The 14,801-nt window shown below is 40.2% G+C and overlaps 1 protein-coding gene across 28 annotated transcripts in view; it reads left to right on the forward strand.

Annotated features, from left to right (window-relative positions):
* Positions 1-14,515, forward strand: part of BBX (BBX high mobility group box domain containing) — a 291,573-nt gene extending 277,058 nt beyond the window's left edge. For all 28 annotated transcript variants that reach the window (XM_012189597.5, XM_042230795.2, XM_060417209.1 and 25 more), the window contains 3 exons: positions 1,741-1,938; positions 3,957-4,143; positions 8,686-14,515. In XM_012189597.5, coding sequence (XP_012044987.1) covers positions 1,741-1,938; positions 3,957-4,143; positions 8,686-8,773 — 473 coding nt within the window. In that variant the 3' untranslated portion in view covers positions 8,774-14,515. The remainder of the gene's footprint in view (positions 1-1,740; positions 1,939-3,956; positions 4,144-8,685) is intronic.
* The last annotated feature ends 286 nt before the right edge of the window (positions 14,516-14,801 follow it).

The raw sequence follows: 14,801 nt of genomic DNA on the forward strand, positions 1-14,801 counted from the left end.
TCTTTTTATTTTGCTGGTAGCTTTCATTGAAGTTTAAACTTAAAAAAAAAAAAATTTTTTTTAATGCATATATACCACCACTGGCCTATGTGAAGCAAACTGCAAAGTATCAATATTCCATGACTGACCTGGTCAGATATGTAATTTAAAAGGAGCCTTCTCCCTAATTTTAATTACTTGCTTGAAAAGATGTTTGGGAGCATTGCCAAATAGTTTTTGTGTGTTTGTTTGTTTTCAAGTAACTGTTACCTTAAGCCTGTCCACACACAGCCTTCTATTATGCAATAATATAGTAAGACCAAGCCACAAACCATAATATGATTTCTGCTTTACATCCTTTCTCTTGATGTGATTGAAATGATATCCCACTTGTTTGGAATAGGAAGCCTGGTTTCAAATGCTTAAGGGCAAAATTGTTACTGATTTGTAGCCTCCTTTCTCAAGGCTACACCTAAACCCATTAGGGAGCTACATTAAAATTTTTAAATGAAACCTGTAAAAGTATTTATATCAATAAGTGCATTTTTCACACCCTGAGTTATTTCTTCTGCTGTGTTCCTTTTATTTTACCTTGTCTTCCTACATTACATATACTGTGTTATTTCCAATGTCTGCCTTCTTATCCACCTTTTGATAAGCACCTCCAGGTGCCCTCCAAGTTGATTTCCTGACCCCTACTCCCCTTCTCTTTGTCAAAAACAGTTTCTAGACCAGTCTTAAGAGATTGGACAGTTAAAAATGGAAAGATGCCTCTTTCTCCTGTCCCATTCTTAGTTCACTGGAATAAAAACAGTCCCAATCAGGAAACTTGACTGCAAAGAAATACTCCTAAATGCTTATTGTACTCATATCTGCATCTTCCTGTCTTAATTTCAATTAAGGGGGGAGGGAGAAGGACAGACTCCTAAGGAAATAAATATGAAGAGACACAGCATTCCTGACCCGTTTGAACTGAGAGCAAGGTCTTTGGTGGCAAATGTGTTCCTTACTCTTGACACAGTGACTAATAAGATACAAGTGTGTGCTATTAAGTGATTTGCTGGTATTACAATTAGAATTAGAAAACCTGAAACTAACATTTCAGGGAGTTCCGCTGACATGTACTTTATTAAATTATCTCCCTAAAGCACATTATCTTGTCCTTGAATTCCGCCAATGGGAGAGTTTTGTTATGAGCCAGCTTCATCAGTGTTTGCCAGATCCTTCTATTATGCACTCAGTATGCATAAAAGAAGATCAGGTGTCACAGACAATTTCTTTTCTCATCAGTCCAACCTGGAGGTTGAAAACAAATGTAAGTGTAAATTTAAGAAGCACGTACTTAACCTCAGTATCCTCAGAAGGAAAGAAACTTCTTTTATCTACCTCTTGAGACTAGCTGGTCAAAGGGATCTCAAATAGGGATCCTGGTCATGTGTGCAACTTGTCTGTTGGGACACAGTTTATTCATATTTACACACACTTATCCACCTTGCAACCTGCAAGATCCAAACACTTAGAACATGTTATTCCACTAGCCTCTTAATACAGTATTCTGTTGGGGTACAGAGGGTATTCTATTCTGTACTTAATATTTAAAGAAATATTTGTTTAAAATTATGGTCAATATTTCTTTTTTCCCTCAGTACTTTGAAAACTTTTAAGTTCTCGTTCATATAGGTCGGACATTTAGAAATGTTTCCTTCTACAAGTAATGCTTGTGTTTTTGTGTGTAACTGTATATGGTTTGTCCTGTTGCAGCCATATTTTCAGAAGACAAAAACACCACAGAGCCTGCTTATAAGGTTAAAAATGCCCTATCCATTCCCAACACTCCAGAGCCAACAACAACTCAAGAACCCTTGGTGGGCAGCCAAAAGAGAAAAGCAAGGAAAACCAAGATCACACACCTTGTCAGGACAGCAGATGGCCGGGTGTCACCAGCAGGAGGTACTTTGGGTAAGAAAAGGAAGTGCTTAGACAGAAAGGACCAGAGCAAGCAAGGGACCACCGTGGCCTCAGTGGCCAGAAAATGACTCTAAGCCGACTGTGGGTCCTCTCCGAAAAGTAGGTCTGCTCTGTGGGTTCCCTCTCTGGGTCTCCTTGAGAACTGGTTTCCTGCAGACTTCTAAACATACATGCTTTGGTCTCTGTGTTAAAATCATAGGTCTTTTCCCAAGAGCACATCCAGAGTTCCTAGGAAGAAAAGGTAGCTTTTAGTACTGTTAGCTGCCTTGTCTTTCTCAGCTTGCACAACCACAGATTCTTATGTAAATTCCCAAAGATCTGAGACTTTTAAAAGTACTGGATGAATCTTAGTCCCTGGTTCACTATTTAAGTCATTACAAGCTGGATCATCAGGTGTGTAAACCCCTGAATTAAGAAAGCAACTATCCCGCACATCCTATACAGCTGTTTCAGACCCTGAAAGGAGCCTGAGAATGCTTCTCGATTTCTTGGCTCTCTAGGCTACTCGGTAACCAGATATTAACTTACAGTGAATTTCTCCATTTTCATTTGTGGCCTGTGATCTGTTTGCTGTGTGGCGGCCTCTGTGGGAATTGCTTGGAGGGACCCAGGTTAAGGAATGTTGTCGAGAGTGACACTGTGCATCCCCTCACATCTTGGGGTGCTCCACCAGCAGAGCATTATTGGCGTTAGCCATTGCCTTTCTGCCTTTCAGTGCCTCCAGCATCTCATTCTATCAGCCCTAAAGCATCTCATTCTATCAGCCCTCAAGAAGGTGTTCCCTCCCCTCCCCCAATCCAGTTTCCAGAAAAAGTCAAAGGCCCATAAGGACTTCTATAAATAGGAAAAAAAATTTAAGTGAATGTTCTTTGAGGGTGATATTTATAAATATCTGATTTAGGTTAATCTAGTTGGTGGACTCATTGTATGGTAAGATAGAAATTAGAAGTCACTTAGTGGATTTTATGCACTTGTGTTTTGCATATGTAGATTGTTAAACCTTAAAGCATGTTAAAGACCCCAATTCTACTGTTATATAGGAAGTGAAGCTCACAGAGGTTGAATTTTGTTTCAGAATATATTGAACTACTAAGTGTAGGGTAAGGACTAGAATCTAGTTTTCCTGATAATTGGCCTAGCAGGCTCTGCTCTCCTTCCTTATCTGGATTCTGTTCTGTCATTTTCATATTGTATAAATTGTTATAGCTTCTGTTTTGCTTGTAGGAAGAGTGAAAGGTTTTAGAAAACGTTCCCTTTTATGTGGAAAAACATATAGCACTGTTGTGTTCTAATATATGACATTTACAGCCTGATATCAGTTACTTTCTATAGGTAAGCCGTTTTTGGAAAAATGAGGAAGATTCCTCCCCCTCCTCCTCATCTGTAAGGGCTGGATAATGAAGTGCAATCATTTCCAGCCCATGTATTAGTGTAGCATTTTGGCCACCTCTTCACAAATACCAGAAGGCCCTTTGTCTCCCTTGCAGAAGGTAACAAACATGACAGTGTAGGATCTCACTGGGCTTGATTAATCTCACTAGGATTAGTTTAGGCCATTCTAAGTACTGGTAACTCAGCGTAGGAATGCCCAACATGCATAGTAGGCGTGCTGTGGCATCATCAGAGTATTTGGTCAGTTGAGTTTTGCAGGACCATTTTACAGCATCCCCTGGCCCCTCTGCGGAAGTCCCTTGGGTTTTACTCTGACCAAGGCCCATTTTTCGCCTCTCTCTCCAAGACTGACCTATTCTTTGACCTTGGATAAAACACAGCTCCTCTGCTCAGCTTCAGGGCATAGTGCTGCTCGTGGTTGTGGCTGAGCTCAATAAAAGAGTTTTATTCCCATGAAAGAAGAGATTCTGTAACAGCCTTAATATTCCATGGATGACAGAAGTGAGCAGGAAAGCATATTAGCTCATTTCACATTGTCTGGCACTGAGTTTTCTGTGTCCCTTCTCCGGAGAAAACAGAGCAGTCCTCTCTCATGATGAATTTCCCTTCCTCTGCAGATGACAAACCAAGGGAACAGCTGCAGAGGAGTCTCCCTAAGGTGATTGAGACAGGCTGCAGTGACGAATGCTCGCACAACAGGGAGGCCGCGGAGACGCGGAGCAGCACCCCAGAGATGCCGGCTGTGTCCGCCTTCTTCAGCCTCGCCGCACTGGCCGAAGTGGCCGCCATGGAAAACGTGCACAGGTTAGCAGTGGGAAGCCTCGCTGCCCTGGGGCCTGGGGTCCCGTTCAGCTTCACCCCCTTTCACAGAACATGGGTGGAGACCGTAACATGCAAACCCAGCTCATCCCTTCTGATGTGATTGGTGATACTTTCCACGATGATTGGGGTTCAGGAGACTATTGTTTACCACGTGTTACTATCTAGCTGTGCAGGAAAATAGAAGGGAGTACACCGCCAAGAATTTTACTTTGAATATAGTTTATTCTGTGACTAAGCGTCATTTCTGAAGAGTCCTGAGAAAGCAGAGAGAAGCTGTATTATCTAATCATTGGAGTTTTAGAGGCAAGTCTCAGACCTGGGTTTGAGTGCAGCGTCTATCATCTGTAAACTGTAAGGAAGACCTTGAGCAAGAGCATTCACTTCTCTGTCCTCTGTTTTTCTTCTGTTCAATGGCTTTAAGTGGTTCTCCTTTCATAGAAATGTACTATAGAATAAATCTAGTGTCCCAGGCCTAGCATATGGCAACACCCCCACTGAGGATGGCGTCGGTGGTTCCAGCGGAAGAGAACTGTGTAGTTTGGGAAAAAGAGCATCTCACCGTCTGACTCATGGGAGGCACAAGGCCTGGATTTATCTTAAGCAACCTGTGTTTATTAGTCATTTATTTTTCTGGGCCTCAGTTTTCTCATCTTCCATTTAGCATAACGATATCCCCAAAGAATCACACAGTTGTAAGGAATCAGACGAGATCAGATGTGAAAGCCTTTTGAACTCAGTAAAGCCCCATGGAAAGTTATTAAGTTCTAAGTATATAATTGAGTGTTCTGCTATTTAGTGGAACATTTGGGAAGGTAAGAAAGTCTTCTGTAAATTCAAGTATTTCATATTTTTATTCAAAATGAATTATCTGCAGATGAGTTCCTTTCTTAGGTTTTCAGTCTTCGTCGCAAAAGTGCTTGAAATCCAGCCCAGCTTCTTTACCCACCCGCAACGGTCAGGCGCCATTCTCTTTCATCTTTCACATCCAGGTTTAGGAAACGAAAGTCGCTCATTCGTGTCCAACTCTTTGCAACCCCATACAGTCCATGGAATTCTCCAGGCCAGAATACTGGAGTGGGTAACCTTTCCCTTCTCCAGGAGATCTTCCCAAACCAGGGATCGAACTCAGGTCTCCCGCATTGCAGGCGGATTCTTTACCAGCTGAGCCACCAGGGAAGCCCAAGAATACTGGAATGGGCAGCCTATCCCTTCTCCAGGGGATCTCCCCAACCCAGGAATCAAACTGGGGTCTCCTGCATTGCAGGTGGATTCTGCAGGTTTAGGAGGCCCTGATGAAAGTTGTCTTTGTGTCTTACTCTTTACCTATCATATTAGTTCTAGTGCTTCCTCACAGATAGCCTCTAGACATTTCCAAGAAGTCAAATTCCTTTTCATGTGTACACTGCAAGTGCCTAATAGCAAGTGAATGGTGACAGGCATTGTTAAAATCTGCTCAGGTCTCTGAGGGGGATAACACACAGACACGTCTCTGCTTGTGGCATTTCACAGTCGAGCGCAGAGGACAAACTCATAATGCATGCACAAAGAATTAAATACGTGCCTGAGTGTTATTAAGTGCCCTCATAAATTGTGAAAATAAGAGGTCATGTAAGAATTCAGTGGGCGGGGGGTCATAATTCAGAGCTCAGGAAGAGCTACCACACCACAGTCACCCTTGCTGGTGCCGCGACAGGTCACCTCTGCCCCCGCGGCTTGCAGTGCAGCAGAAAGCGGCAGCCTGTCCACCCTAACCTCTGCCTCCCTCGCTGCCCTGCGTTCATGTGCAATCGCTTACTCCCATCCACGTAAGCCCACTTCTTGCCTTTGCACATCTTCCTCCCCAGTGAACTGCTGCTCCTCCTCCAGTGACTGTCTGTCCTTTGTCCTCTTGTCTCAGTCTTCCTTCTGAAGTCCTGCACAGTCTCTGTACACACCCCTCTTAGACCATTTGCCCCTCGGGGCTGTAGTTACTGTTTGATGTCTGTTTCCTTTCCAGTGCACTTTGAAAGCAAAGCACCGGTTTTATTCTCCATGTGCACGACTTCCTTAGTTCCTGTTAACATCAGGAATGAGGGGACGAGTGGGCAAGTGAATGAGTGACTACCTGAGTTATCCAAGAGGCACAGGAAAAAATGATTTGAGTAGAAGTTCTTCTTTTTTGTTTAACACATCCCATTGGAAAGAATAATATTGCTTATTAGAGGTTTCACTATCAACATAACAAATGGTTAGTGTTCTCAACATCCAGAAAGACAGCTCCTCATGGGGAATGTTAATTGTAACTCTAGCCCTTACCTGGTAAAGCAGAGTCACCAGCCTTCCCTCCATGGACAGACTTAATGTAATTGTACCTGGGTTGCACATTAATTAATTATTGCTTCGGCATCACCTAGTTCATAATTTAGAAGGTGGTCCACAGAGTTAGGGGTAAATATATATTACTTGCATTCTTGTCACAAGAAATCTTAATATTGGGTTCAGAAATCCAACATAGAAAAACAGTTTTATAAACCACAGGAAGGAAGAAATTGAAATTAACCTTTGTTGAGAGCCTATTTATTTACTAAAAATTTTATAAGAACAGAAGCTCATTAAATTTATTCTTAAAATTAGGTCTGCCAGGTGCATGTTTTTTAGTTACATTTTAATGACGGTACAGGCAGTTAATTAACTCGCCAAGAGCACAGAGCTAAACCAAGTCAGGATCTGAATCCAAGTCTTTGAACCCCTGTGTCTTAGCGTTTGCTCGGGAGTGCTGCTTATGCAAGTGTCCGTCCTGTCCTAGAGAGTCCTGAGGACAGTCAGTTGACCTACCCCTGGGAGCTGGAGCCACTGCTTGGTGGCAGCCACATTATGCCTCTCCTTGTGTTCAGTAGGAAGGAACCTGCCTGCCCATGCAGGAGATGGAGGAGATGTGGGTTTGATCCCTGGCTCAGGAAGATCCCCTGGAGTAGGAAATGGCAACCCACTCCAGTATTCTTGCCTGGAATATTCCATGGACAGAGGAGCCTGGGAGTCTACAGTCCATGGGGTCGCAAAGAATCGGACGCGACTGAGCGAGCACGTGCACACACAAGCTGGGCTATCAACCGTACTCCTCTCTCCCCCTTGATGTCTCTTTTTTTTTTTTTTACTGTACTCTTCATTTTTTACTTTTCTTTCTTTGTATGTTTCCTTTTCCAATACTTATTAAAATATTTTTGGCTTTTGTAATATTGTTACATATTCCATCTTAAAAGTAAAAAATACCATTTTAATTTCATCTTTCTTGAACAAAGAGTTGAACATATTGAACAGTTGGTTCTTAAGCATCCCCACATGAATAAACCGATTAATCCAGAGGTTTGATTATAACATGTTTTGTTTTTCTAAAAAATTCCTATATCTTAAGCTAAGTGATCATTGGATTCTGAAATCCCAAAATGTTGCATTTATAGATATTTATGTTAATTTTCTTTTTTGTGCATCAAGAGAAAGAAACTTGGATATAGTTATGGAGAGACACAGTTTGAATTTTAAAATTGCTCCCCTTATTTCGCATAATCTAAAGATACTGTATTGAAGTGGTTGATCCAGTGAAGACATTGCTGCCTGCCCCCGTATTTACAGCAGCGCATGTGCCTGTTAGGAAATGTCACAGGTATGCCCAATCCCGTCTTTTTAGAATGAGAGGCTCTGTAGACTCTACCAGGAAATGTTCTTATAACCATGAAGCAAGTGGCGTTTTTCTTCCTACTCATTGAAAAAAAAAATGAAAAATAAACTATTTGATGTAGATCCAGTCCAAATGATAAGAATTTCCATGAATTTTTAAAGTCTCGTCTAGAGTTCTTTCTCCATATGTGTAGATTTTGGCTCAAGATGACTGAATTTTCTCACACACTGAAATTCCGAGTTGGTCCTCCCCTTCTTCCCTGTACACTCTCCCTCCATATGCCTTTGAGACTTCTCTTTCATCAGGAGAGCTTCACTGTTTTGTTTTCATTCATTTTTTCGGTCACAGCTCCCTTCTCTCTGCAGAGGCCGACCCTTTTATTGGCCTTAAATTTTGAAATTGGGCCTATTGTTGTATATCAAGAAATGAGTCTGAAGGTTATCAGTATAGGATAGCCTCCCCCTTAGTCAAGTCAAGGAAAGGAATGTGTCCTTTTTTAATATAAGAAGATCCAAAGGAATATTGCCATCCTGAAACCATCACCCTTGACTGAAAGTTTTCTACTTCTTAGGTAATTTCCCCAAATTTGTTGGTACCTTAGGTTTTGTCTCTACATAGCAGAGGTGCTTGTTTGAGGGCAGAGAGTGTTGTTGAGTTGTGTGAGAGGAATTGAGATAAGAAGCCCTTAAGAAAGAAAAATAAAGATGCTTTAAAGCAGTTTTAATTAAAAGGCATAAGTAATATGGCAGTAGCATCTGTTAAACAAGATATATTGGAAAGCTTCTGTTGGTCATTCATCATCCTCTCTTATTTCTAATGACATACTCTCAATAAGTGATTTCTCTCTCTCTTTTCCTCTTGTTTTACAGAGGTCAGAGGTCAACTCCACTCACTCATGATGGACAGCCAAAAGAAATGCCACAGGCTCCTGTACTTATTTCCTGCGCTGACCAGTGAGGCGCCCTTTAATTGTAAAACATTGTGCTTCACCTACTACCCTAGCCTTGTCTTTACCGAGGGATGCTAGTGAGTCCGTGTGGTGGGAAATACAGACTGCAAACAAGTGCTTGTTGCCCTCCATGGCCCAGATTCACTTGAAGCAGAAGTTGGCACCCTGGGCCAGTTTTGTTCTCTCAGAACCCAGAATCTTTGAGGGTGATGTGATCTGTCTGATACTGAGCGGAAACGGGATGATGTAGAGCTTTGCTTTCTATTGAAGGCTTTTGATGGTAACAGGTGGTAACTTGGTAAAAGGCTGCCTTTACTGTAGCTCATCCAGCATCTCTTTTACCAACCAGAGAGTGTGAAACTAGTTTCATATATTACCTAGTTATTCTTTCAAAACAAAAACAAAAAAAACAACAAAAAAAGCAAAAACTGACGCACTGCACTAGTTATTATTAGATATTCCTAGTCCTTTTTGTACATGGAGATTTAAGTTCTAAGATGGTTTATATAATAGGTTATACCTACATTTATATTGTAGAATAATATTAAAATGCCTGTTCAAAGACTCCCAAGCAGCACGGGCAGGCAGATGTACCATTGTTAGCGGTGTATGCTCGGCCTCGTGGTCCCTATGTTCTGCACTTTTATATTTGCCACCAGAGTGGTAGTTTGCTGGCAAAAAGAGAAAGAGAGGGAAAAAAAAATTAAAATTCTTGCAAGCTGAATTTTTTGTTTTTCTTAGCCTTGAGTGACCAAGAAGAATTTGCTTGGGGCAAATTGTGGCAAATATTTTCCCAGACAGGGGAACAGTCCTGCAGATTACAAATGTTTTCATGCCTTGAGGATTCTTTTTATTTTTTACACAGGGGTCTGAGTAACAAATGGATCATTCATACAGACAAACAAACAAAAAAAAAAACCTATTATTCAGAAGTGACCTTAGTATTACTTCACTATTCTGAACACATTGAAGACACTCACCTCATGTGGACTTTGAGCTACAGACCTTTTACATCCATCCCAGACAGACTGGACGGGTAGCAATTGCTATGCACAGCCTAATTGGCACAGCAGGTTTTTAGAGCCATTTTGAGTTCTTGTGATTACGGAGGTATTGAGTAAATGGTGAGGGAGATTGTGCCTGACCACAGTGGGACTCGCAGTCATAGGTCCACCTGCAAGTTTCCTGTTTCTTTTTTGTGTTTTGTTGCTTTTGAACAGAAAACCAACCGTACATATGCCAGTGCCAAGTGGATTAACTGGCTTAGAACATTCAACATATTGACTCCACCGCCTGACGTTCACAGTGTCTTGTTTCTTAGCAACAGATGCAAAGTGATAAATCAAAATTAGTCGGCGGCTACACATTTTACAGGGTATTTGTTCCATAGCACAAAGTATTTCCCACTCTTGCATCACAGCACAAACTACCAAATTTTAATTATTGGATTCCAGCAATAATTTTTATTGGTTTTCAAACTGGCGGAATTTTGATAGTGTTAGTTCGAGTTTGAAGCTTTTGAATTAGCTCTCTAAATGGTGACAGTTTACAAGGTTTTATCTAGCTTTCTTATTTATACTTGACTGAATTGTAATGAAGATTTTTTTTTTTCTAATCGTAATTTGACCTAATAGCCATACAAAGAAATGACTCTATTAGTACTGACTAGGTTTAGCTTTTCACGGTTGTAGATACTACTTCAGTTTCGGTGCTGGAAAATATGTACACCATACTAACAGAATTGAAAAAGGATAGAGAGAATGGGGGTTTTTCTTTAAAGCAGTTAAAGAGGGCAGCAGGACTTCGGAATGGTGTCCTCAAAAATGCATATTCCTTGTGAACATGGAGGAAGATGGAAGTAGTAAGTAAGGTTAATCAGAGATTAAAAACTTAACCCCATTCACATAGAAATAAATCAGGTGAACAGCCCCAGATTTTAGCCTAATGTTTTTACTATGATGCTGTTTTATTAATATTTTCTAAATTTCAAAACACAGAGTAAATGTTTAAAAATTGCTGGGTCCTAGTGTTGGTGGCTGTTGGAGTCTTTGGACCACTTGCTAGCAGTGATTTAAAATTATTAGCTAAAATCCAAAAAAATTAAAAATCAACAAAAATTTTTTTGGTGCAGAACATGCACCTTGACAATGGTACTAACTTATTATTCTCTAGAACACATTAGAATAGATCTATTTTTGCCGGAGCCCCCTCCTTCCTTCCAGTCCTCCGATTACATTTCACTAGAGTTCCTTAAGAGATTGCTGTATATTCATGGGACCTTTTTTTAAAAAGAAGCGAAACAAAAGATTACTTTTTTCTATGTGATTAATATATCTTACTTGATCTGCTTTTCCTAAACCTCAGTGGCTTTTCCCTTAGGCAGGGGTGGGGGTGGAGGGCAACCTACTGGATATGACTGTTTTCAGATACTTTAAAAAAAAAACTTTTTTGTAGAAATGCTTAATTTTTAAGCGGTTAGGCACTGAGAGTAGCAGAAATCCTGCAAAGCTTTATAGTCCTCTAGACACTCGCCTTGTTGTTTCTCTGAGCAGTCTTGATTTCAATAATAGTGCTTTTCTCATGCCCTGAATCCACTGGAGAGGGGTGTTGGTGTTTTCAGGTAATAACATTTGTTAGCACAAGTATTTCAGACCAACATGTAGTAACCCCCCCCCATTTATCATTTTCATTTCACTTCTTGCATTCTTTTTTATTTTGGAAAATCATATTGCTATGGTGTGTACCTTAATCTGCCAGCAAACACCATCTACACTAACATTTGTCCCACAAGCATCCTTGAGAAAAAGTTGTTGCACCTTATGTATGTCTCAAGCAAACCAAAATATGCTCTTCTGCTTTGTTTTATTCTAAATTGTTGTATCATATCTTTCTGAAACCATTCTGAATCTAGTTGAAATTATCAATATTTATGCTTTTAACCTTAATTTCTGGATTCAAACCTGTATATAAATCTTTTGAAAAACAAACAAAAAAATTGTCCTAGCCCTTCTCTGTGATGCTGGAAGTGGATGCTCAGTCTCAGATGGAGACGCAGTACTGTTCCAGTTTTCTTTAGCCTCTTATTTATTTAGTTATTCTGGGTATTTTCCTATGTAATTTTGAAGTGTGTAGAGTATATAATAGTAACTGAAGCTACAGCTCTAAGAAGCTGGGTGAAAGAAAGAAAATACTGTAAGACATCCTTTTTAAGTTTTTATTTGTTTGGATAACTATACTGAGTTAAGGAAAAAGAGAAATGTCCTACAGCCACATTGAAGATACAGGTTCTTAACCCTAAATTAGGTTAGTTCCCAGATTTTAGATCAAAATTGCTAATTAATTAAAGCCCCCCTTTTTATAAAGGATATGTCATACTCTCATTATCCTGACAGTCTTTTCCCCTCAAGTATTGGGAATATATTTATTTAATTCCATCAGATGAGCTTTCTACCAGTGCCCCCTCAAACCCATGTTGAACTCATCCCCATGTTATCACTGATGTTCTAGTTCCTGCCATTAAAACTGCTGCAGAGGAAAAAAGTGATGGAACACTATGAACAAAAAGGAGCATTTGAACTAGTCTGGCTATTCAGAATCCAACTTGTTTGATCCCCGTCGTTCTCTTATCAAGTCAGATGCTACCCTGACTGAGTCCTAGAAAATTTTGTTTGCACTCTGTAGTCTTCAGCTCATCATATGGAAATGTTTGCACCTATGTAAAATCTCCAGCAAATTGTAAATCGATAACAGCGCTAGGAGTAAGCTGAAAACCGAATGACATGTTTTGTTTATACAGTGCGGGATGAAGGCTAGGGGTATCAAGGAAGTCTGTTCCAAGTTTGGCGTTTGGCATTAATGTGAAGCAGTGGGACCATGCTGCCTGCTAACTACTGTATGAATCCTATGTGTTCTGAAGACCAGCAGCTGGAGGCCGGCATCCATACAGCAAAGGGGAAACAGCGCCACTTCACCGGGGAAAAGGAATTCATGCAAGGCCTGGAGTCATCATTTGTAAAGGGAGTCAGGGTGTGAGCAGTGCTGTGAGGAGGCTCCCCTTTGATTGCAGTGCTCCACAGAGCCCTCAGATAAGGCCAACCCTAATGGGCTACCTCGGCTTTAACAGTTAATTTCAGTAAGTCCTGTTTCCAAAGTTTGTCTTGTTTTTTGCTTCTACCTTCAGTGCCACTATTTTCCACTGCAGTGTTTAGACTCACAAACCACCTTCTCCAGAGAGAACAATGTATTGCTGAAAATGGGCAGCAGAAGCCAATGCTTTTACGACATTTGACCTACAAAGTATTCAGAGTGACTGCTAGGTGGGAATTAAAATTTAGCCTTCCCCACATAGGACCTTGTTTTTGCACCTTGTAAAGAGTGTACTAATTGTTAATTAGGTGTTGCTTTATTTATACAAGTATTCCCAAAGAATTAGATTTGGATTTTGTTTTTATTGGAGTTTGGGGATTTTTTTTTTTTTTAAGTATCTTATTTAGATTGACTAACATCATACTTATAATATAAAAAAAAGAAACAGTTTTCAGTTCATCTTACCAGATCTGTCTGGTGAAGTATTCAGGATTTGATGGACTGCTTTACTTTCATTTTGGAAACGATAGTGAAGTTTATTATACCCCATATTACATAATCCTGTCCTTTTCACTGGTGACATCATCTTTCTCACATGATAGAAAAAGAAGCAACAAAAGAGTAAACAAGGCAGATCCATTTGACTCCCCTCACACACCTCCATCCGTGCTTTCCTTAAAAATACATAAATACACACTTTCTTCGCACATACAAAAAAGCTTCCTCTCATGGCCACATTTTATTTGTGGTGGTATGATTTATGCTAATAATTGAAAAGAAATCTTGTGCTTAGAACTTTGCTGGCCACTGTTTTCTTGTTGCAGCCAGTGGTCAAAATTGATCCTGCCCTTAAATTGATTTTTATGCACAGAACCTAGTTATTGTGAACATTACTACTCTTTCCAAAGATTTTCTAATAACTTGGGCCAGAAGTGGTTACCGAGTAACACAGACCTAATTCAATGCCTCCATGCCCTCCCACCGCACAGCAAGTCTTACCTCACAAGCTCTAACCTAAATCACAGAGGCGCGTGTTTCACAGACTAGCAGTGACCTTCCTTTGCCGCCCCAGAGGGGTGGTCACGTCCCCTGACACCTCACATTAGTGCCTCAGCTCCGAGCAGCAGAACTGGGGGAGGGGAGGTTTGTGATCTGGAGCTCAGCATATGCTTGGCAACATTTTTCTCATTTCATTCGCACTAAACAAGTCTTGCTCTCAGGAATTTGTCAAAAAGGAATAAAAACCACCTGAGATTCCACATACCAGATTATGAACTTTTCTCACAGGTTTGAATTGCTTACTTACCTGTCAAAAATTAACCACAGCTTCATTTGACCACCGGATCTTAAGTCTGTTGACAGTTTTCAGCATGACCGAATCGCTCATTTTTTTGCTTTCAGAAATTGGCTTGGTTCTCTTTAGAGTTGGTGTAAACATGCCATGTAATAAATGATTTCCACTTAATGGTACAACAGAATTATTGCTTTCTTAGATGTATGTGTAGTAAGAGTCAATATACACATTTATATAATTTCTTTCTTCAAAATCTTATACTTAATTTGATATTTCTAAAAATTGCACATGTAAGTCATGTGTATAACATGCTAAAGTACTTTAACTGTGATCTTAAAACTGAATAAAAATATTTAATAAAAATTTGAAATATTTTAAAGATATTATTTAAATATATATATTTTTTTGGTTCATACTACTGACCATCATGTATATACCTTCAGTATACCAGTTCCACTAAAAACTAGTAAGGAAAATACTTCAATACAAGTAAGACCTCTCAGCTCTTTTAGAATGTCATTCGACGGTCTCCTCAAAACTCTGCCTGAGATTCACCACTGTCTGAGCAGCCTTGGTTGCTTTCCCTAACATGTAGAGCGGAGATCATCCCTACAGAAGGAGGAAGAATGCTTCAGTCCGCATGCAGAAGAGCCACC

Source organism: Ovis aries, chromosome 1 (assembly GCF_016772045.2).
Source record: "Ovis aries strain OAR_USU_Benz2616 breed Rambouillet chromosome 1, ARS-UI_Ramb_v3.0, whole genome shotgun sequence".
NCBI lineage: Eukaryota > Metazoa > Chordata > Mammalia > Artiodactyla > Bovidae > Ovis > Ovis aries.